At 36.2% G+C, this 21,722-nt stretch overlaps 1 protein-coding gene across 1 annotated transcript in view; it reads left to right on the top strand.

The window, feature by feature from the left end:
• Window positions 1-1,971: 1,971 nt before the first annotated feature.
• The window catches only part of NEK10 (NIMA related kinase 10), a 78,107-nt gene continuing 58,356 nt past the window's right edge, over window positions 1,972-21,722 (top strand). The window contains 24 exon segments of the mRNA XM_054514329.1: window positions 1,972-2,016; window positions 2,018-2,046; window positions 2,365-2,425; window positions 3,550-3,610; window positions 3,613-3,679; window positions 4,161-4,175; window positions 4,177-4,258; window positions 6,541-6,579; window positions 6,582-6,623; window positions 7,099-7,140; window positions 7,700-7,778; window positions 8,130-8,197; window positions 9,243-9,322; window positions 10,307-10,389; window positions 11,717-11,939; window positions 12,444-12,474; window positions 12,476-12,593; window positions 13,102-13,163; window positions 15,268-15,345; window positions 17,572-17,700; window positions 18,257-18,394; window positions 18,993-19,038; window positions 19,653-19,774; window positions 19,961-20,063. Of these exon segments, the coding sequence (XP_054370304.1) occupies window positions 1,972-2,016; window positions 2,018-2,046; window positions 2,365-2,425; window positions 3,550-3,610; window positions 3,613-3,679; window positions 4,161-4,175; window positions 4,177-4,258; window positions 6,541-6,579; window positions 6,582-6,623; window positions 7,099-7,140; window positions 7,700-7,778; window positions 8,130-8,197; window positions 9,243-9,322; window positions 10,307-10,389; window positions 11,717-11,939; window positions 12,444-12,474; window positions 12,476-12,593; window positions 13,102-13,163; window positions 15,268-15,345; window positions 17,572-17,700; window positions 18,257-18,394; window positions 18,993-19,038; window positions 19,653-19,774; window positions 19,961-20,063 (1,843 nt within the window).

Here is a 21,722-nt window from a genome sequence, read left to right as displayed (position 1 = left end):
GGAGAGAAGTTTCTTGTGGATCCAGATCAATGATTCCCTGTAGTAGGATAAAGGCTTGTTTAAAAGACTAGACATGGATTTAATACAGTGCACGAGTTCATACTGTCAATAGTTGCATTTTGGGTAGTTCTGTGATGTGAGATTGTATAACTGGAAGAATGACTCTGATGTTCATTGGGAAGGAGCAGCTTCTGGTAGTTTACAATGCTTTTGTTTCATGACCAGTTTTCTTCTTCTTCTTTGCCTTTATGAGGAGGAGAAGTAAAAATCAGTAGCTGAGGAATTCAACACTGCACAGCAAGAAAAGGAGGCCATCAGGTTTGATACAGAAAATCCTCTTAAGGACACACCAAAGGGAACATCCAAACAGTCCATGTTTAGTGAACAGTAAAATAGGTGGAAAGGATCAGACAGCAGTATTATATCTATGGTTTTTAAATTGAAAGTGCTCTACCATTATGCTACAGCTGTATGTAATTCTCCAGGGTAATTCTACAGCCCCAGCCTGTGCCTGACCATTCTTTTTTTTTCACTCAGAGAAGGATCTATATCAATATAGTTGCTTTTGTTGCAGCAAGAGATTCCTCTTGAATATCCTCTTTCCACGTCTTTCTGTATTTTTCTAGGGCTTTAGAAGATTTTCAGTGAACAGGTGTTGTGTACTGTGAAAGTGAGTAGGTCAGGGCTTTTATGGGAAGTCAGACCTACAGATTGAATGTTTTTATGCAGGGATTTAATGTGTGCTAATGGCCCTGATGAGGCCATGCCATACAGATCTGCTCATCTGGAAAGAAGCTGTGTGTCCCACTGCAAGGAAAGCAGATAGGTTTGGTATAAGACATTGAGAAGGCCAAGATTCAAAACTGCTGAAAATTTCTGTTATTCTTTGACAGACTGTGTGGTCATAGATTCACAGAATGGTTGAGGTTGGAAGAGACCTTAAGATCATTGAGTTCCAAGTCTCTGCCATGGCAGAGGTACCTGTAACTATATAGCAGATTGATCACAGCCCCATCCAGCTTGACCTTGGACACTTCAGGGATGTCCACAACTTCTCTGGGCAAGCTGTTCTGGTACCTCATCACCCTCACAGTAAAGAATTTCCTCCTGATATATAATCTAAACCTGACTTTTTTGGTATAAAGTCATCATCCCCTTGTTCTAACACCACATACCCATGTAAAAAGTCCCTTTCCAACTCTTTTGTAGACCCCTTTAGGCAGTGGGCTGCTGCTGGATATCTCCCTTGGAGCCTTCTTTTCTCCAGGCCAAACAACCCCCTCCTCTCAGCACAGGAGAGGTGCTCCAGACCTCTGATCCCCTTTGTAGCCCTCTGGACTCACTCCAGCAGGTCCCTATTGTGCTGATGGGAGCCCCAGAGCTGCATGCAGTAGTCCAGGTGGGGTCTCAGGAGAGTCAAGGAGAGGGAGAGAATCACATCTCTCAACTCACTGTATGCATCTCATTTTTTTGTCAGATACCTCCTTTTTCTACCCTTCATTTGACTTGTTTATTTGGATAATAAAACTATAAATTCTCTGTTGCCTGGACAACAGCTTGTTGTTGACAACCTTGATGTTAGCCTGTAAGCATTGCTCTAACATAAGCAGCCAATTCACAGAGAGAAATAATGGCAAGAAGATGAAATAAAAGGAAAAGTCATAATAAAAAAATACATGAAAGAGCAAGACAGTATTGTCTATGCATGTGTTGGAAAACCAAGGTTTCTGTATGTTAAGTTAAAAGCTTTCTTATTAATATCTGGAATTTCAAAGGATATCCTGATATAATGTCCAAGGCTTCATGCTGAGAAAATGGCAAAGTTGGTTTTTTTTTTTTTTCCTAAAACCAGTATCGGTTGATTCTGTAAGTAAACATGTGTTCCTTTTGCTGCAGTGATATAATTCTCTGTATCTACTTTGCTTTTAAGGAAAAGAGTTTTTAACCCCATCATGATAATAATGATACACAATGCCTGATCAGGACAAAAAGTTGAAGAGCACAGAAAAAGCAATAAAAACAAAAGCCTCCTGGGATCTCTATGAGGTGTAGTATCTGATGTTTTACTTTGAACTTCAGTGGGACTTGTGTGGAATTTACACTGGCTGCCAAAGCAGAATGCTTCAATTTGAAGTGCAGTATAAACATGACAACTGTTACTCTGGTCACAAAGTTTATTTACACCTATGTTGACTTAAGGCATTCTGGAGAAGCTGTGAATTCTTCTGTACGCAAAAGTGGACACCAGGCAACGACAGAAAACTTTATTTTCTGTCAGTAGCATTGTTGCTTGTTGACCTTTTTTACACTTATGGAAATACTTTTATGTAACTATTAACACACACTGTTGTGGTTTTTTCCTAGGGATTATTCTGATCTAAAAAGGCTTCAGTCTCTCTTAGGTGTTCAGTCAAGGAACTAACAGGTATTTTTCAATAACTGTTATTAAATGTGCTTTAGAATTATAATTAATGGTGATTATGGTTTCTGGCATATGCTTAGAACATTAAGTACTATAGTGAATAAAACATGTTAGCAAAATCTTGAATAGAAGATGTCTTTCATCTTGTCTCTTTTTTCTTGGCAACATTAGACCTTCCATGTGGCACAAATCACTTTTAGAATGGGTAAAAGAACAAAACTGATCCATTTCCCATTCTACTATACCATATTTTTTATTTTAACAGGAAAAAATTAAAATTGCTTTATTTTGTATCTTGAGCAGGTTTTATCCAGCTATTGTTGCATATATTAAAGTAGCATAGCAGATTTTTTTTCCTCTGTGCCCTTTCACAATGTCACACGAAGGTAGGCTTAAAGATGTGTGAGTAACAGCATGGGGGAGAGTGGTACAGAATATAAAATAAGATTGGCATTTTAACCTTAAACAATTTGTCCTTGAAGAATAACACCTCAGCTAAAAATATCCAGGGCTTAAATACCAACTTACAGGAGAAAGTCAAATCTCCTTCACCTCAGCTCACTTAGTAAAGCTTGTATTTGCCATTTGAAGCAAAGAAAACCAACGCATGATTTTGGGTGTGAGTCTTTGGAATCACAGAACATTTTCTCCCTTTCAATTCTGTAAAAAGATATGACAGAATGACTAAAGGATTCATCCATGTGAGGTAGGAGTTATGCACTTTCTACCTGGTTAGAGGCCTGGAATTGCTTCTGAGCAGAAAGCTGAAACATGTGAGTTGTACAACCTAAAAAGAATGTGAAGGCTGTGCAGTTGTGGAGTTGGGACAGGTAAGAAACACAGATAATGAGCATGTGTTGCAGATTTTGTCAAGCTTTGATATCATAAATTTAAAAAGATGTCCTTCTTCACCTTTACTTACCTCTCAGTACTTGTTTTTTAGTCTTGCTTTGCATCCCTTTTCTACCACATCAGTGTTGTTTTCCAGAGGAGGTGTGGGTATTCTAGAATGGCAAGTTTTAGGTCCAAAGTTCAAGTCAGAACTTGAGAAAATGTACTTTGGCATGATAATATTCTCAGAAAACTTAAATTGCAGCATTTGCCTCATGACTACTATCCCTCTTTAGCTTCCAGCTATGTATATTGAAAGTGGTCAAACCACTGTGACAAGAACTTGGCAAAATGTCAAAAGGATGAACAGCAGTCCAATGGTCAATGCCAAGAATCAACAGAAGCTGTTGAGCTTGAGAAATTTAGGTAAAAATAATTTAAAGCTGATGATGACACTCTCATATCCCTGAACGAGAGATACCTTTATGTATCTAAGGGTATCACCTTGTTGAGGTGTTGAAGGCATTTGTATTTTTACATATGTACTATTTACTTGTACTTTTCATGTTAATCCAGTATTTGAGATGAGAATTACGTACTTCTAATTTTTAAACCTGTTTATGTTCCTGCCTTTGTAAGTTTCAACCTTTCCCACTCAGCAGAGTATACTAGTGAGAGTTAATAAACTCATTTAAAATGCTGGAAAAGTTATACCATTCTGATAGTCCCAAATTATGCATGAGACAGACTGTTAATGTCTGGCAATCTGAAATTGTGTTATTCTGTGGTAACTGCTGGTATGACATTTCTTAGTTTTTGTTGCTAATGTTAAGCTGTAGCAGAGCAAAACTGTCTTGTGGCAAGTTAATTTGTAATTCACCATTTTTCTTTTTTTCTTTCTTTTTAGTGTGACCTACAAGAATGAGAAATTTTAGCAAGCATCCCAAGCATCAGCTGTTTCAAGATATCTTTACAACTTTAGTTAAGGACAGACTTACCTGCAGATCAGTATATGAAGCACATTCATAACCAAGAAGGCAGGCTACTTTCTTGCCTTCCATGAAGAAGCAAGATGCATGGATAATATCCCATATTGCTACAACACACCTTTCTGTGGGAATTAGCAGCAGCATTTGTGGTTGTTTTAATTAACCACTTGTGTATTGGCTTTGAGGAGCCATGCCCAGGTTAGTGGGACAGAAGAACACAGGACTGGGTATATGACAAAACTTGGATGACCAAAATTCTAACTGCTGTGTTTTCTTGATCATTCATCTGTCTATGATGTCTGTAATCTGTGATTTGCTTCTCTAATTTATTGTACTGATTCTGTTTGTATTTTATGGTCTACTGCCTTTATGGTGAAAGGCCTGTGGTTTCCATAAAATTCAGATGAGTTGATGCCACTTGTTTGTGTTTATTTGTATTTCTGTGTATGACAGGTTTGGAAAGGGTAATACCTTTTCTTATGCTGCTCTCATTTATGTGAGGAATAAGTACAGGACCTTACAAAAATAGAGGGGGCAGAGAAAGATATTTTCAGGGGAAAAATGTATTTTCCAGGATTTTTTTACTATACTCCTTTGCAGTTTATTGTATTTTCCTTTTAAAGCCCAAATACATTTTCTAAAAAACCCTTAAGTGGTACAGAAGTTTAAAGATGGAATGCTAGAGCATTTAAAGGTATTAATATATTACTACTAGAGGAATCTAAAAACACCACATGGTCTGCTTAGACCTTTATTCACAACCAACTGGGGAACTAGGGGTGTCTCTTGATTATCTAAATGACAGTGAGTTTAAAACAGATTATTTAAATGATTTTTAAATCTGGTACCTCTTTTTCACATGTGAACTCAGTATTCACCAGTGGGAAGTCAGTGGCTCAGCTTCATTTGCCAGAAATCCAAGAACAGCTTACACTGTGATTTCCCAAGTTCTGTTTATACATTGTGACATACTTGGCCTATATTTTGGTTTTCTTTGGGGTTCTTTGTGATAGTGATATGGCAAAACAAGCCTCTTGTGTTAAGAATGAAAGCACCCAGGCAAGGTTGGTGAAACAAGCATAAATTAGTAGATATGTAGATAAGCTGGATATACCCTGGTGTGTCTAGTAATGTGTGTTGTAAATGTAACTGTAGTCGAAGGGGCTCTCAAATGTTAATCAGGCTCAGGGAGTGACTATCGACCATGGTAATATCTTCAGGCCACTTTAAAATCTGACCTACAAATTTTGCACGAAGGTATATGGTTGCTGTTTTCTTTCCATGAAAGTTTTGTGCTGTTCTGAAGCAGCCAATTATGGACTCATAATGATAAATGGTATTACTAGGGCAGAATATTGGCATAAAAGGGCTGAGAGTTTGTTAGCATGTATTTGTAAAACATTTATTTTTATGGAATTATTTTTAGCTGTTGGCGTCATTCCCAACTGCAAATGATGAAATGGGAAGAGAACTGCTATGACCCATACACTTTTTCTGTTTCCAAGAAACCTATCCAAACAAATTTTGTCCTCTCAGTTGAAACAGCAACAAAAAATGCATGGCAAAGATGTCTAATTTTAGGTTTATTTTAAATAGGGAAATGGGGATATATACTTTCAACAGGCAATGGAAATAGTGATTCCATTACTGGTGTTTTATGCGGGATTACTGCCCCTGGACACTTTCTGCAAATCTGATTTGTATTTTCTGCCATGTCTTATGCTGGTGAATCATGTGGAGAACTATAAAGGAGGAAGTTCTATATCAAAATACAATCCTATTTCAAGAACATTTGAACTAAATAACAATTTATTTCTAGCATAATACAATTTGAGTTTTTAAAAGCCAGGATATATTATGATAATTCAAAATAATGTTTTAAATATAGCTATTTTTACTTCTGTAGCACCCATATTTTTGCATAAGTGTATTTTGTGCACTGAAGTTTGCTCTGTGGTTTCTCATTTATTTTGCTCTTTTGGGCCTCAATTCAACGACTAAAAGTTTATATAAAAGCACAGTTAGTTTGTTCTTACAGATGAGCATGTACTTTCCCTCATCAGTCCAATGATAATAAGTGATGGCTGGTAATGCTCATATAATGTAATAAATTTATTTATAGCTGCCACTGTGTTACAGTATAAATGGTATTAAAAGTTCTATGGTATAGTATGTTGAACAGTTGTTGTAGCTCACTAATCATCTAGTCAATTGATCCTGAATCAAACTGTTTTATTTAAGTATTTAAACACTTTTAAAATTGCATTTGGTTTATGTTTTGAATATTTAATTTACAACCAATGGGTTATTCAAGCTCCGTGCATGCATTTTCTTAGATCTTATTAATCTGCCTGAGATTATTAAGAGATCCATGCTACCAGGTCAGTATGTCAAAATGTTTCTTGCTTGGATAAGGGGATGCTTGTAAGTGTCACGTGTACAGTTGTGTTGGTGCTTGTGTATAAAAACATTTGTTCTCATGAATGCACACGTGCATGTGCGTATCTATATTTCTGTATGTGAGGATGGGAATTGCAAACAAACTGATTTCAAGGGTGGTTTTAAACCATTACTGTATAACTTGCTCAATTTCTGTTGTTCCTTATGTCATGTCTGTTGTTGCTGACCCTAACAAGGAAACTGTAAATCTCCATAACAGATGGCTCGGTCATTGCTCTGAGCCCTAGACTTGGTATTTGACTTTATCATAAAGATATGTAAAATTCCCATAATGTATTTACTAAAGGAAACTGAAAGCTCGAGTTTAAGAACCTTTAACATTCCACCTCCGTACTTTTATTTATCTACTTATTATAAGTAATTCTGAACTTTTTTTTTTTTTAAATTTTCCTGTAGAAAATGCTCCACAGCCTGGGTGGAATTGAAAATCTAGGTCAGGTAGAATTCCTCATAGTACCTTTGTCCATTATGTTGCCTGTCAGTTTATTATGATTAAAATGATATATACTGTAAAAAGCAGTGTACAGATATTCTTGGTTTATGGAAAGAAGTGAGTCTGTTTCTCTGTTTTCACATGAGAAGTTGGTGTGGGTTTTTTCACTAGTTTTCAAAACAACTGTCCTATAATCTAGGTGCATTCATCTAGGATTTCTAGTTAGGAGACTAAGAAATGCCTCCTGAAGTGGGAGAAGAATTAGAAAAGTCAACACAATTGGTTCAGTCAGAAGAAACTGTAGACTTTTGAAGGGAGATGAGAAAAGTCACCCTGCACTGTAGCAAATGACTTTTTAAAGGGAGAAGCATACTGATAATTTCTTTTTTAAATGTTGAAACAGGTTTAAACCTTGTGGCTACACTACTCTTGCATTACAGAATGTTTTTCATGAAACAGATGCACCACCTACAGGCTCTACCTGTGAAGAGCAGTCTAGGTTTATGAAGTCTGCAAACTTTTTTGCCTTAATGGTATCCTTTATTTTTCCTCCCCTTCTTGTAGTATATGGAAACAGTAGCAAATGGTTATCTTAATTACAGAGAAGAGCAGCACAATGTAGACAAGTTGGTCAACATGACATGTAGGTGCAGTAGCTGATAACAGAAATTATAAGGCTACCCACAACTTTTTGTGTGAGGCTTAAAATGTTTGAAATACTTCAGGTTGTCATTAAGTAAGACAGTAGTATATTTACTGTAGGCATCATCACATGAGTAAAAGCTAAAATTCCTGTAGAAGGGAGCAGCTTGTTTTTCTACATAAGTAATATTTCTTTAAGAAATTAGTATCTTTTTATGCTTTGAAATAAAAGAGTAAATTGTGCTAGTTATGGTTCAAAGAAGTTATACAGTATTTTTCTCTGTTATCTGACTGGTAAAATAGAAATATTAGTGAGAAAGAGTCAATTTGTGTGTCTTCCTTTGTTCCACAGATATTTTCCAAAAGCTTGCTGCTGTTAGAAATCAAAGAGAATAAGTTATAACAAGCAGAGCACATAAAGCAAGTGCTTTATAAAATTGTTAATTTTATTTAATTAGCTACTTAATAAAATAGCGCATGCTTTACAGATTTGACCTAGGTGGGAATAAATTCCTTACCTTGTCAGTCTTGTAAGGTAAGATAATCTCTGTGTTTTACAGATGTATTAATAGTATCATAAAAAGAAGTTCTTCTCTGTAAGTTAATTGGTCTGATGTATTGGCTGTTTGAGATAAACAGATTGTAAACATTTGGACTAAACATTTGTTCTATAAAAAGTAGTGCTCCCGTATACACTGTCCTGAGCTACTCCTTACTGTGATTCAAGTAGTTTTATATATTTTTAAAATGTAAATATATTTTAAAAATTTTTTGCACAAATTTCTGCTGTGGTTTTTCACTTGTAAAGTGTTCTGTGTCTAAATATTCTGTGTCAACCCAGACATCCCTTGCTATATATTACCATCAGTCTAAGAATCTGTACTTGACTATTGCTGGTTTGTGGCTAAACTGAGATACAGTTGAGATCAAAATCAGTATAACTAGGGTTTCATGATTCTATCATGCTGCAGAAAAACAAAGGAAATTGTGATCATATAGTAGCAGACAACCTATTTTTAGAGAATCTAGACAAATACAGAGTTTACTTAGATGTTAATCATGAACAGAAATACAGACAGGGCCTTAAATTACTGTGCTGTTTAAATATAAGCTGAATATTAACTTTTACTTCAGGAGGCCTGAGTTAGTGTTCTGAAGTGTTACACAAAACCAAATTTTTACAATGGTGTAATAGAGACATTTTAGCAGTCAAAGAGATACTAATTGTAGTTTGAGAAGAAACATCCTTGCTTGTCCTACTGGGTGTATTCTAAGATTTTAGGTGTATATTTAAGTGTTCTTTAAATGTACCTAAGACTTTTAACATATTGTGTAAGGACTTGGTACCTGAATTTTTACTTTTCATTAAATATTTCTATATGTTTCTGAGTTGTAAAATAAAGTAATATACTTTATATTTACACAGAATCACACATTTGCTTACTTTTTTTTCATTTTTTTCCAGACCTTAGTAAATTTATTATCTGCCAGAGACAGTTATGTGTTTTTTGGTGCCCTCCTTACTCTGACTAGCTTAGTAGAATGGTAGGTTCAACTTAATGTGCCATAAATAACAAAAGCTTTTTAATGTTTTCTCTTGACAGAATATTAAAACTGCTCTTTATGAGGAAAACTTAAACGTTCTTAATTTTATATTGAAGCAATAGAAACTAAATAGAAACTTTGGTCCTTGCAGCAGACTTCTTGTTCATATGGGTGGCTCTGCAATACTGGAATCACAGAATCTGTTTTTTTAATCCTCATGCAGGATTCTTGAATTCCTATTGACTTCCTGCATATAAAAATCTTCTGTCCTCAGCTTAATATAACAGTGCCTCACAATAATCAGGTAGAATATTGTTCAGTGTAGTAAATAATAAAGTCATACAGCCAAATCCATGTATATGTGCCCTCTTCTCATTAATTAGTGGTAAATAAAGATTAAAAGAGAAAAAAAGGAGCAAAAAGGGGGGACAGAGCAACTTTCATCTATAATGGTATTATAGAAGAAAAACTGCTGTTATTGATCTGCTGTCTCCCAGACTTCCCAAAACTCTGATTCAGTTTAATTTGTTTTTAATATCTGTGTTAATTTAAATGATGTTGTGCATACATTTTCAACTTCCATTTAACTTTCTTCACTGAATGGAATGTAGGATTTTGTGTTACATTTGGACTGGGCAAGAAGGAGTTTGAGCTATATTACAAATCTTCATAGAAATTGTGGTTGTTTTTAAAAATGCACTCCATTTGCTTAATTATCAGTAAGACACAAAATAGAGTTGTCTTTACTTTTATGCATTCAAATTGACTTTTTTTTGTACTGGGAGAACTGGAAAATTGTTGCACTGTTACTATTGATCCAGCATATATTTGTGGCTTTAAGTGCTTGTGTGCACAAGTTGATCTTATTACTTAAGACTTGGGGGAAAAATAATTCATCAATGCACAAAGAAGGAGTCTAAAGAGCAATATGTGTTTTTCATATAATTTCATCTGATATAAATGTCAGGAATGATCAATTTGTAGTCCAGAATGTAGGGAGGAGATAAGTGTGATTGTTGAGAACTTGCTGGTGATATTACTTGAATATGATTTTCTAACAGGTGAGACTTTTTGTGTGGATCAATTGTGTTAAAATAAATTTTGACTTTTTTATTTAAGGATGCATGTATTTAGAGGAATTAGAAAATGTGGCACTTGAATATACCCAAGGTCAAATTCTGAAACCTGAGTTTTTTCAGTCACATCCTGATATAGCAAAATCTTTTCCAGCAGTTTCATTGTAATCCATCTTCTCTCTCTCCACTGTTGGCCTCCAGTTGCAAATGAGTTACAATGTTATCATAAAGTGATTGCAATCACTTTTCTTGATCCATCTCTTCCTTGCTCCTGGCAGACCTGAGTGGTTAGATGGGAAAGCATGCTGGGCCCTGACAGTTCCTGGGATGCTCAATATGAATGAGTGAAATTGCAGGACCTAGAGCTGCTGTAGTCTATGCCAGAGGCTGAGTCAGATCCCACATCCTCTTCATCAGAAAATCATCAATGTTCCTTCAATTGTTTAATCATCTCAGCTAAGACTGCTAGCAAAGCATTACTGAATTTCAGTGAGAAACAGAAAGACTTTCAAATTTGATAATACATCACTTATCACCTTTAAAATTCTGAAGAGGTTTTTAAAATTTCATGCTTAACTATTTCACACATATAAGTGACCTTATATGTGACTAAGAATAGACAAAATTAATATATGAAAAGGTTTTATTTAGTTTCTGTGTTTGAAAATTCTGGGTTATATGTAAATCAAAAGTTAGATGTAAGAGTTAGAATTTGAATGTAGACAAGAAGATGATGAAGTTCAATGCCAGTTAAGGATAATTTTAAATTCAGATGTGAATCTAAATTCCCATGTTTCATTAAACACAAATGGAGCTTTTTTGCTTAAAGTGGAAATGGATATCCTTAACCATATTTTCTATGTGAAGTCCACCTTCATTGCATTTAATGAAAGTCTTATATAAACCTTTTAAATTGTATCTCCAATCACTTTCTAAATATAATATTCAAACTATACTGGAGAAGAATGATGCATTTTTGTGTTATCTGTGGAACTAGGCTATTTGAGTTCCACAGATGGACTTTACAAATTCATGCAGTCAGTGCTACTTGTACTACTAATGCCATTAATAAGAAGATGGTAGCACAGATGGCTGCAGCCCACTTGGCCACCTCCCATTCTAGCTGGGGATGCCTGGTTGACTTTAACTGGGTTGCAGTGACTTTAAGTTGTTTTCTTTAACTGTTTTTTTTTTATTAAATAGGAAATCTCTGTTCGTTTTTAAACTTCCTGTGGCTTTTCCCCCTTTTCTACCTGACATCACAAAGTAATGATGGAGTTATTGTTGAAATTTCTTGCTGATTTTTTTTTTTTTGGGTTCACAACAGAGTTGCTATGACTCCTTTGTGCAGAGTCATGAGTCAAAGAGCAAATAAAAATGAATGAAGGAGTTCCAGTCTTGCTCAGTTTGCTCCATTCTGATCACATCAGACTTCTATGGAGTATAGTTTGGATTCTGGTACAGGTTTGTGAAGATCCTGAGACTAGTGTGGAAATTTGGATCTGGGGTAGAATCAAGCAGCTCCTTCATATGTTACAGGAGTAGGTTTTCAGTCCTCAGCATTGTGGCAATTGTACAGGACTGTTTGTTCTTTTGAGATATATTTGACCAAGCGCTGTTTTATCAAAGAGCATCTTTGGCTTGTTCAGCTGTATGTGATGCCAGCAAAATTTAAAAGGCTATTTAGAACATAATGAATAAGCAATATTTCTCCAGCCTTTTGTATTTCATTGTTATCCTAAGGTGTTTTTCATATTTTTAATGTATAAACTAAATAATGAATAAGTCATAAATATGGCATTACTGTCTGTTTAGTTTTCCAATTAATCAGACACCTATTTAGTGAGCTAGAATTGTGGATGTAATTGATGAACATGGTAAAGGAATTTTCTGTTTAAAGGCTTGTTTACTTTTTCAAAGTGTATTAGCTAATTTAGTGAAAATATACAAATTTTCAGAACTTTGGGAATGGTTAACAAAGACATATTAAGCCATTTTTAACACTGCAACTTGATTTTTTTTTTTTGTTTTGCTTTTTCTTTCAGGGAAAGAAGTCTTGTATCTGACTCTTGTATCAAGCTCTTTAGTTGGAAGTTTATCTAGTACAAATGCAGCAGGGAGAATCCAGTATCTTCATTTGTCAGATGGGCTGAGTTCTGATGAGATACAAGAAAATACTTTGTCACTTCAAGCAGGTAGGTTTATAAGGTCTAATACTCTGTTATGTCTTTACATACACTTGTGCAAAAGGATTAAAATGCTACAAATTTGTAAATAATTACACCTGCTTTAGGGAGTAGGAGCATCAAATTGGATTTATTTATTTTCAAATGAGTGATACCAGCACTTATTTTCAAAAAGTATACTTTTGTTAGAAGGAAGCAAAGAGTAAAGTATTAAGAATCTGGGAATCATATGTATTTCTTCACCTGTAAAAAGAGTGACAAAAAAGTTATTTATTTATTTAGTTAGTTAGTTAGTTAGTTAGTTTTGTGTTTAGCATGAAATTATTTGATCATATTTTTCTTCACTATTTAAATTTTCTATGAAATATCAATATGAATCAAATGATTTCAAAGTGGTATTTTAATGACTTGTATTCAGGTGAGGATTCATTTGTAGTTATGGAGCAAATTCCTTTTGGAGGAGATTTCTCAATAAGGTCAAATGGCCCTAAATGTTACTTCTGGATTTTTATTCTAGCTAATTGTGCTGCAATTACTGAACTAGTGGTCAATGAGACTAATGCTTACCAGGTTGTACAGGTAGGAAGATTTTATTCAGTAAAGTAAGGCATTATAGTTTATAATAGCACTATAGTTTATATAGTTTATAATTTCACTTACTTGTTGTTCTGTGTTGTCATAATTTAAGAGATTGGAAATATGCCTGTCTATAACTTTAGTACTTTTGTTTCTTTATCATTTTACACACAGAGACATAGACACAAAGGTTATCAACATAGGTGTCTGGAAGAATAAACAGCTTTATTCAGACAAGATTCATTTTGGCATCTCTTACCATGCTTTTGTCATATTCAAAATAGGATAGTAAATAAAAGTAATCACAGAATAAACTGGGAAATGCAAATTCTGAATTTATTGATGTTTATTACAAAAAAAACTATGCAGCTGAAAATTGACATGTTGCTGTTTCACAAACTTTTTCTCTTTTCGTAAGAGTGTGGTATTTCTGAGAGAACTTCCTGGCATTCTATCTCCAGGGATTAAACCATTCTTAAAATCCCTGGCTGTATTCCAGACCTGGTCAAAGATATAAATATTAAGGGCATTAATATCAGCTAAAAGCTGTAGCCACCTGTTAAACTATAAATGTTAAATCAAAACCTTCAAGTTAGCTTAAAACCCAACTAGAAGTATTCCTGGAGGAACCAAGAGAACAAGAACCTTAAATATGAACAGGAAAGAAGTGTGTGAATATTTCAAAACCATTGGTTAAGAGAAAATAAAGGAAAGTAAGTCTAGAAAAAAAAATGTTATTTTTCCCCACTAGATTGTCAATAAACTGTACTGATTTAGACAACTTTTATCTAAACAATATAATGATATATTTTATGCTGAGACTGATTTCAGTAAAATAAAATATCACTTGTTTAAATTAAATGGTTTTAACAGAGAGGTTTTCTCCATTGCCCCAGCAGTGCATGGTGACTGTTGTGTCAGTAAATCACTTAAAAATTGATGGTACAATGTGTAGAGCTGGAAAAGGTGTTTCAAACTTAACTTCTTCTGCTCATTATGTTAAAAGACACAGACCTCTCCATTTGTTTAAATGCCAGCCAACATCCCCCTTTCAAATCAGGACATAGCCTCAAGCATGTTTATTTTAACTGGAGTCCCAGCCTCCAATACCACTAGAGTAATTTTAAATCCTACTTCTTTCTTTTTGCTAATATAACTTTGAGAGTTGCATAGTGAAGCAACTCACTTGGGTTAAAAACAGAGGAAAAAGGTGTGCAGCTTTTTCAGTTATGTGCCAAGGAGGTCAATCTGAGTAACCTGTAAAGGTTTATATCATTGCTGTCAAAGGACTCTTGGGAACTTTTGCTTCTGCTGTAGCTGCTCTCTACCTGTCTGTCTGTCCTTGTCACAGCCTTGGCAACAGTCTGCAGTAATTCTGGTAGCAGACAGAATGTGTTTGACTCAATGGCTCTACTGCACAGCCCAAAACCTAAGCTTAACCATGGTCTAAGCTTAATTCTGTCTTCCTGATCAGAAGAAGAAAACATCAGGAACTGCAGATGAGCCTCTGCAGAGCTGACACATATTCCCTTCAAGTCTGGTAAAGAGGAGAGTAGCATCCATCAGGGACCTTGTCAAGTAACTAGGAGCAGTACTCCAACTAAATCTGCCAGTGCCCACCTATCAGACATACCAAGTGGATAGAATAGTGACCTACCAAGTGGATAGAATAGTGGAGGATACATGGTTGCATGAAAATGGAAGCTGAATTCAGTATGGTTTCCACAAAATTCTGGAGGTGTGGACAGACTTCTCAAGCTATTGCTTTTGGTGTCTCTCCAATTTATTTTCATTAAGACTTTAATTTTGTTCCTGACAATTCAAAATATGGTGCCACATGATGACAGGAGATCTATTGCTGCAATTTCCTTCACCTATAGAGATAGAACATTTCTTCTTTATCTGTTCACAGGCTCTCTTTGTGGTATCAGTTTAAATGTAACAATGATTTAATTCTGATACACATTTAAGCTTATATTTTAGGTGTGCAATAGGATGTTGAGAACATGTCCATTGCTATTAGCTTCTGATTTATCTGAACATTAATTTTTATTTGTGGTTTGCATGCAAAGGGGCATTATTAATGCTGACCTCTTTCTGTTTCCAGGCAAATGCAATATATACAATAGCAAAGCTAATTTTATCAAACAAAGAAAGGAATGCTGAAAAAGCCAGTTTATTACAGGTAACTCCCTTTATTATCATTGTACAATGAAAGCCCCAACAGTCCCTGAGAAGTTTTTTATGGATTAAAGTTTATTTTGAAGTACAGTAGAAAAAAATCATATTTAAAGGGGAACCCTTACACCAAAACAATAGCCCAGGAACTGAAAGTTAAATAGAGACTCAATTTCTGTTCTGATTTACTTTGTTTCTGGCACCTCATATAGTGTAAAGGAAAGTCAATATTTTTCTTGTGATAATCTTTCCTCTACTTTTCAGGCTGTCTAGCATCAGACTTTTATAGAGCCTTGATCTTCATTGAAACTTGCCCTAGACTTGACATTCTACTAATATCTGTTTATTTCTGGAACATTTTTCTGTGGATGTTAAATAATATACATGAAAGCAGTGTATAAAATAGAGAAAAATTTAAGTGTAGAATAAATATAGGCCAAATAAGCATAGAATGCCTCTTGGTTTTGCGTGTCATTATCCCTGTAAATGTACTGGTTAGAGTCAACTTAGGCTAAAGGTCATCAGTAGTAATTAATTACCTGGTAGCTTTTCTCAGGCTCTGTGCAGTGGTGAGTGTTTCTCTAAGATATGGGAATGTAGTGCTCAGGGGTTCAGGGATTGTGGATTCTCTGTATTTTCCACCTCTGTCAAGGTCGGGATTGAAGGCACTTGAGACAGTATTTCATGTTCAGACTCAGGTATTTATTATTTTTTATCACTGTAACAGCCTCACAACCATGAGTCCTGCAGCCTTTCATTAGAAGGCACAAAATGGCTAACTATCTCTTGTTCCAATGTCTTTTAAGACTAAACTATCCAATTAAGAAATGACACCTAGATTATTTTCCTTTTCAACCCAATAATTGATCCCTCAACGCCCGCAATGTGGACTTTTCTGTCCAATTACAAAATACCACCCAAACCCATGAAGAAGAAGGTGAAGAACAACCTGCCTCCACCCTAAAATCTCCATCTTGCTTCATATTTAGTACTATATTCTAAAACCCCAAACTAAGTTTTCCACCCTGTGATATTGCACACTTCCAACCAACTACACACCTGTAATCTAGTGCTGTTAACCAAATTTGGAAGTCTTCTCCACACCCTCAGGTCAAATGCAGTGCTCTCTAGCGAGTCTGTGCCTTTAAGCACAGAAAGTTTAAAATTCTCCAGGATTCCAACAAGGAATGAGCACAGCTGCTGCTGCTCTAGTTGGCAAAGTCCTTAGCACAGCTGAATGCATTCATGATCCTGCCTCTCACGTGGTCTTTGTTCTGACAGAGCCCCTAAAATGTGTATATAGCTACTCCACTAGCTAATCAGGTAGATGTGCTTGGATAGCAAAGAAAGGCATTTCCACCAAAAAAAAAAAAAAAAAAAAATCATTTTAGTGTCATCTTTCTCAGCACAGTTCTTCTAGATTAGAATTGGAGGGCAGATTCAGTACAGTAGGTGCCTTTCTACTGCAAGGAGATTTTATAGTGCCCTTCATCTTAAGCGTGAGATAAATGCAAACCTTCCTGGTGGGTAGGTATATGGAACTAACATGTAGTCTAACAAACTGGAGCATATGCTCAGCATAGTTGCCTCACACAACTGTAAGGAGCTTAATTTATGCCCACTGAGGTTTTTAGAATCCAGTAGAATGTGTTGGAAATAACTTACAAGAGCTACCAAGCAGCTGTAGTTGGGTTGAACATGAAGCTGTATGGATTAATAATGGATTTAATGATCACATATGAAAACTAAGTCTGTTTTGGACAAGAAGTTTATGAAACCTTGTTCAGCTTCTCATACTGCTACCTGCATTGCCTTTGAAAATGTTACTGGTATGAAATAGAGTTGCAGATATGGGAATATCCTTTTTGAGTTTCACAGATATTTTTCTTAGAATATTTGCAGTGCTTGTGTGGTTTCTCTACTGCCCCATTGTGTGTGTTTTCAATGATGAAATTTTCATCTTCCTTCTGCCATGCTACCTTAGTGATCTTAATTCATGACTGTCTTTGTTTGCTCAGCTATAAATCTGCTATATCATTGAGTCTTGACAAACAGAGCTAAAGATCAGTTGCATCAAAGCATACATATTAGCCACCTGTCAGTAGCTGTTTTAAAGGCAAGTAAAAACCTTAAACCTTCATAGTTTTAAGAAGTTGTATTCTTGCATATTCTTAGCACAAGAAAGGCATGAAATATTTTAAATTTATTTATTTGTCATGTAATTTATGACTAGGAGGATGTATTGAAGCAAATTGCTGAAAGTACTGAGAACATGAATCAGAATAAGGCACCCACAAATCATGTAGGCAATGATGCAATTTAGAGCTACCTTGGCAGTGGAGCTTTTGGAAGTGTATATAAGGCCAACCTTTCTTTTGCTATTATTTTACAGACTTGAGGAGAAGCTTCATGGAGAGGGTCTAATACCTGTTCTAGGCACAACTGTCTTTTGAATTTTAGTTGGAGAATGTAGGTGCAAAAAGACCTTTGTGGATCTGAGCTTGTTGTTAACGTTTGCTGTGATTTTGTTTGTTCTATGTTGTACTTTTATGATTGACCAGAGTATCTCTTAGGTTTCCTACCTTATCTTCTCTTAATTCCTTTCCACTAACAGCATTTGTCTATTGCAAAGTCTAATCAATCTATGTAAAACGACAAAAATTCAAGCATGTTTCATCTGAAAGGCAACACTGGGCACAGATAATATTGCTTCAAATGCTGTGCAAGTTCAGAAGTGTACTGCTAACCTGTACTGTTGGATTGTAGTTCTTCTACTAATCACATCATACACAAAAAAAAACAATGATTACATATTCTGTGAGAAAATTTTGGACTCTGATAACTAATCTGGTAGCCATAATACCATTCTTCCTGTTCCCATCCTATATTTATTGTAAAAAGCTTTACCTTGGTTATAGGTTAGAAAGCATAATGGACAACATCTCCTGGCAATGAAAGAAGTCAATTTACACAATCCAGCATTTGAAAAGGACAAAAATGACAGAGATAGCAGTGTCAAAAATATTGTCTCTGATTTAACCATCATCAAAGGGCAGGTGTTTCTCATGAACTCTAGTTTGATATGCTGGCATTCTGAATTACTGACTGTGAGTTCTCATGTGGGAAGCTGCCTGGTGGAAAAGGAGACCTGGGGATGCTGGTTGGCAGCTGCCTGAACATGAGCCAGCAGTGTGCCCAAGAAGGCCAAAGACATCCTGGCCTGTATCAGCAGAGTGTGGCCAGCAGGACCAGGGCAGTGATTGTCCCCCTGTGCTCGGCACTGCTGAGGCAGCACCTTAAATCTTGTCTTTAGTTCTGAGCCTCTCTCTACAAGAGGGGCATTGAGGTTTTTGAGCTGGTCCAGAAAAGGGGAGTGGGGCTGGTGGAGGGTCTGGAGCACAAGTCCTATGAGCAGTGGTTGAGGGAGCTGGGGGTGTTTAGCCAGGATAGTACCCTATTTTCCTGCTGATTACTCTAGTAATGTGCAACATTTCTCTGCATTTGGGGTAACAGTGAAGGAAGGTGCGCTGGAGTTCCTAGACAAGTTTGTGGAATCTTTGTAATATCCTTCCTTCCTATGTGTAGCTCAGTATTTTAAGTACTGTGCCGTCAGTTAATTTATTCTTAGCATCTGCATTTCTTTTCTCATTGTAGCTTTATCATCCAAATGTTGTATGGTATTACAGAACCTTCTTGGAAAGTGAGTATAAATGCAGAGAATTATCACATTGTACATAGTGAAGAAATAGAAATATATAATAAAACGATTTACAGGTTGGCAGGAGCATGTCAAATATGAGCAATAATCTTTCTTCCAGAGCTGCTACAAGTTCAAACAGGCCTATATTCCTTTAAAATAAAAAAAAAAAAAAAAAAAGAAAAAGTGTATGTATTTGTTTATCTATTAGTAAAACTAGATGCAATGTAAACAAGTAACAAGCATCATTATTCTCCTCTAAAGATCCAAAGTGTACAATTGAAATGCTAAATAGGGAGAAAAACTATGGTGAGTAGTGGAGTGAATGATACAGATTGCCAGCCATATTGTTTTAATTTTCTTTTCAATAAAGAATTACCTACATACACCTGCCTGCTGAGTGATTATCAGGCAGTGGTTTCCTTATAGTTCCTGACATAAATTGAGGAAAAACAAAAACAAAAAAGAGTGGAATGAGATACAGGTGTATCTATCTGTACAAATACAATTTTTAAAGACTAAAAAATAACAGCTTTTAAAATACATTTTAACCTCAAATACTCTATTTAAAAATTATTTCTGTATAAATACAGTATTCTATTAATCTCTTTTATGAGATGACAGGTTGTATATAGTGATGGATCTCATGGAGGGGATGCTACTGGGAGACCAGTTTCACTATTTCAAGGAAAAGCAACAACAGTTTACAGAAGACAGAATATGGCATTTATTTATCTGAGTAAGGGCCTCCATTCTTTTTGCCAGGATTTCCCTACCTGTAATTAGTAGCACCATGTCTTTAGGCTAAAAAATGATGAAGTAATGCTTATTATATCAATCACTAATACATAGCTATGAATTTAATATGTCTTTATTTAGGTTGTATTTAAGAATCTTTGTGAGGCTCTTTCTGTTTGTTTTTAAGCTTTGTCTAGCTCTTCATTATTTGCATAAAGAGAAAAGGATTGTTCATTGAGATCTCACTGTGAACAATATCATGTTGGAGGATAAAGACAAAGCTACAATTATTAAGTAGAACTGCTTTGCTTGGAGACAATTTCTCAAGATGTACCTGAGAAGCATTTCTTTACTGAAACTCTGAGAAGGTTTCAGATTCCTGCATGTTGGTTATCATTCTTAGAAGCTAGGAAATTATTGCATTATTATACTGTTGTGTGAAATCATTGAATCACAGAATGTACTGGATTGAAAAGGATCTTAAATATAATCTATTTTCAACACTCCCCCCGCAGGGGGGCCTTTCTCTAGACCAGGTTGCTCACAGTCTCATCCATCTTGACCTTAAACACTCCCAGGGATGGATGACCTGTTCCAGTACCTCACCACCCTCACAGTAAAGATTTTTTTCCTAATATCTTATCTAAACCTACCCTTTTCCACTTTGAAACCATTCCCCCTTGTCCAGTCACTATGTGTTGTTGTTAAAAGTCCTTCTCCATCTTTCTCGGGGGCTCCCTTCAGGTACTGGAAAGCCACTATTAGGTCACCCTAGAGCCTTCTCTTCTCCAGGCTGAAAAAAACAAATTCTCTCAGCCTCCCCCTAACAGGAGAGGTGCTCCATCCCTCTGATCATTTTGTTGGTAATCCTCTGGACTCACTCCAAGAGGTTGATGACCTTCCCATGCTGGGACCCCAGAGCTGGATGTGGCACTCCAGGTGGAGTCTCACCAGAGGGAAGCAGAGGGGCAGAATCCCCTTCCTCACCCTGCTGTCCATGCTGCTTTGGACACAGCCCAGGAGCCATTTGGCTTTCTGTGCTCTGAGTGCCTATGGCTGGGTCATGTCCTCTCATCCACCAGCACCCCTGAGTCCTTCTCTTCAGGGCTGCTCTCCATCTGTTCATTCCCAGCCTCTGTTGGTACCAGGGGCTGCCCTGACCCAGGTGCAGCACCTTGCTCTTGGTCTTGTTAAACTGAGTGAGATTCCCATGGGCCCATTTCTTGAGCTTGTCCAGGCCTCTCTGGATGGCATCCCATCCTCCAGGTGTGCCAACTGCACCCCTCAGCTTGGTGTCATCTGCAATTTATTTAGACTGATCTCTCCATTTATGTCATTAATGTATATATTAAATAACACTGGTCCCACTATGGATCCCTGAGGGACACTATTTGTCACTGGTGTCCATTGGGACTTTGAGCCATTGATCACTACCCTCTGGATGAAAGCATCCAATCAATTTCTTATCCATTTGGCAGTCCACTCATTAATTACTATTTTGGGAAACCATGCCAAAGGCTTTTCAGAACTCTTGATGAATGACATTTGTTGTCCTTCCATTGTCTACTGATGTAGTCAGTTGCTCATAGAAGGTCACTATGGTCAGGAAGGACTTGTCCTTGTTGAAGCCATGCTGACCATCTCAAATCATCTCCCTCTCCTACATGAGCCTTAGCATAGGTTCTAGGAGGACCTGTTCCATGACCTTCCCAAGCACAGAAGTAAAATAATCGCTGATGCAAATATTGTGTCATCAGCCATGGCTATATTTTTTGCAGCTATGGATGGTAAATATGATAGAGATGATTTAGCCTTGAAATATTTAAACTATAGTTATGCTTCAAGGCCTGTTTTTATCTAAATTAGCAAGAAGATAGAAATAACTAGATTAGAGAACAAGTGCTAATGAACATATAAAGTGTAACATCTGTCTATTCCATTCCAATTCT

Source organism: Molothrus ater, chromosome 1 (genome assembly GCF_012460135.2).
Source record: "Molothrus ater isolate BHLD 08-10-18 breed brown headed cowbird chromosome 1, BPBGC_Mater_1.1, whole genome shotgun sequence".
NCBI classification, from domain to species: Eukaryota; Metazoa; Chordata; class Aves; order Passeriformes; family Icteridae; genus Molothrus; species Molothrus ater.
Note: the sequence above shows the minus strand (reverse complement) of the source record. Positions and strands in the feature narration are given on the sequence as shown.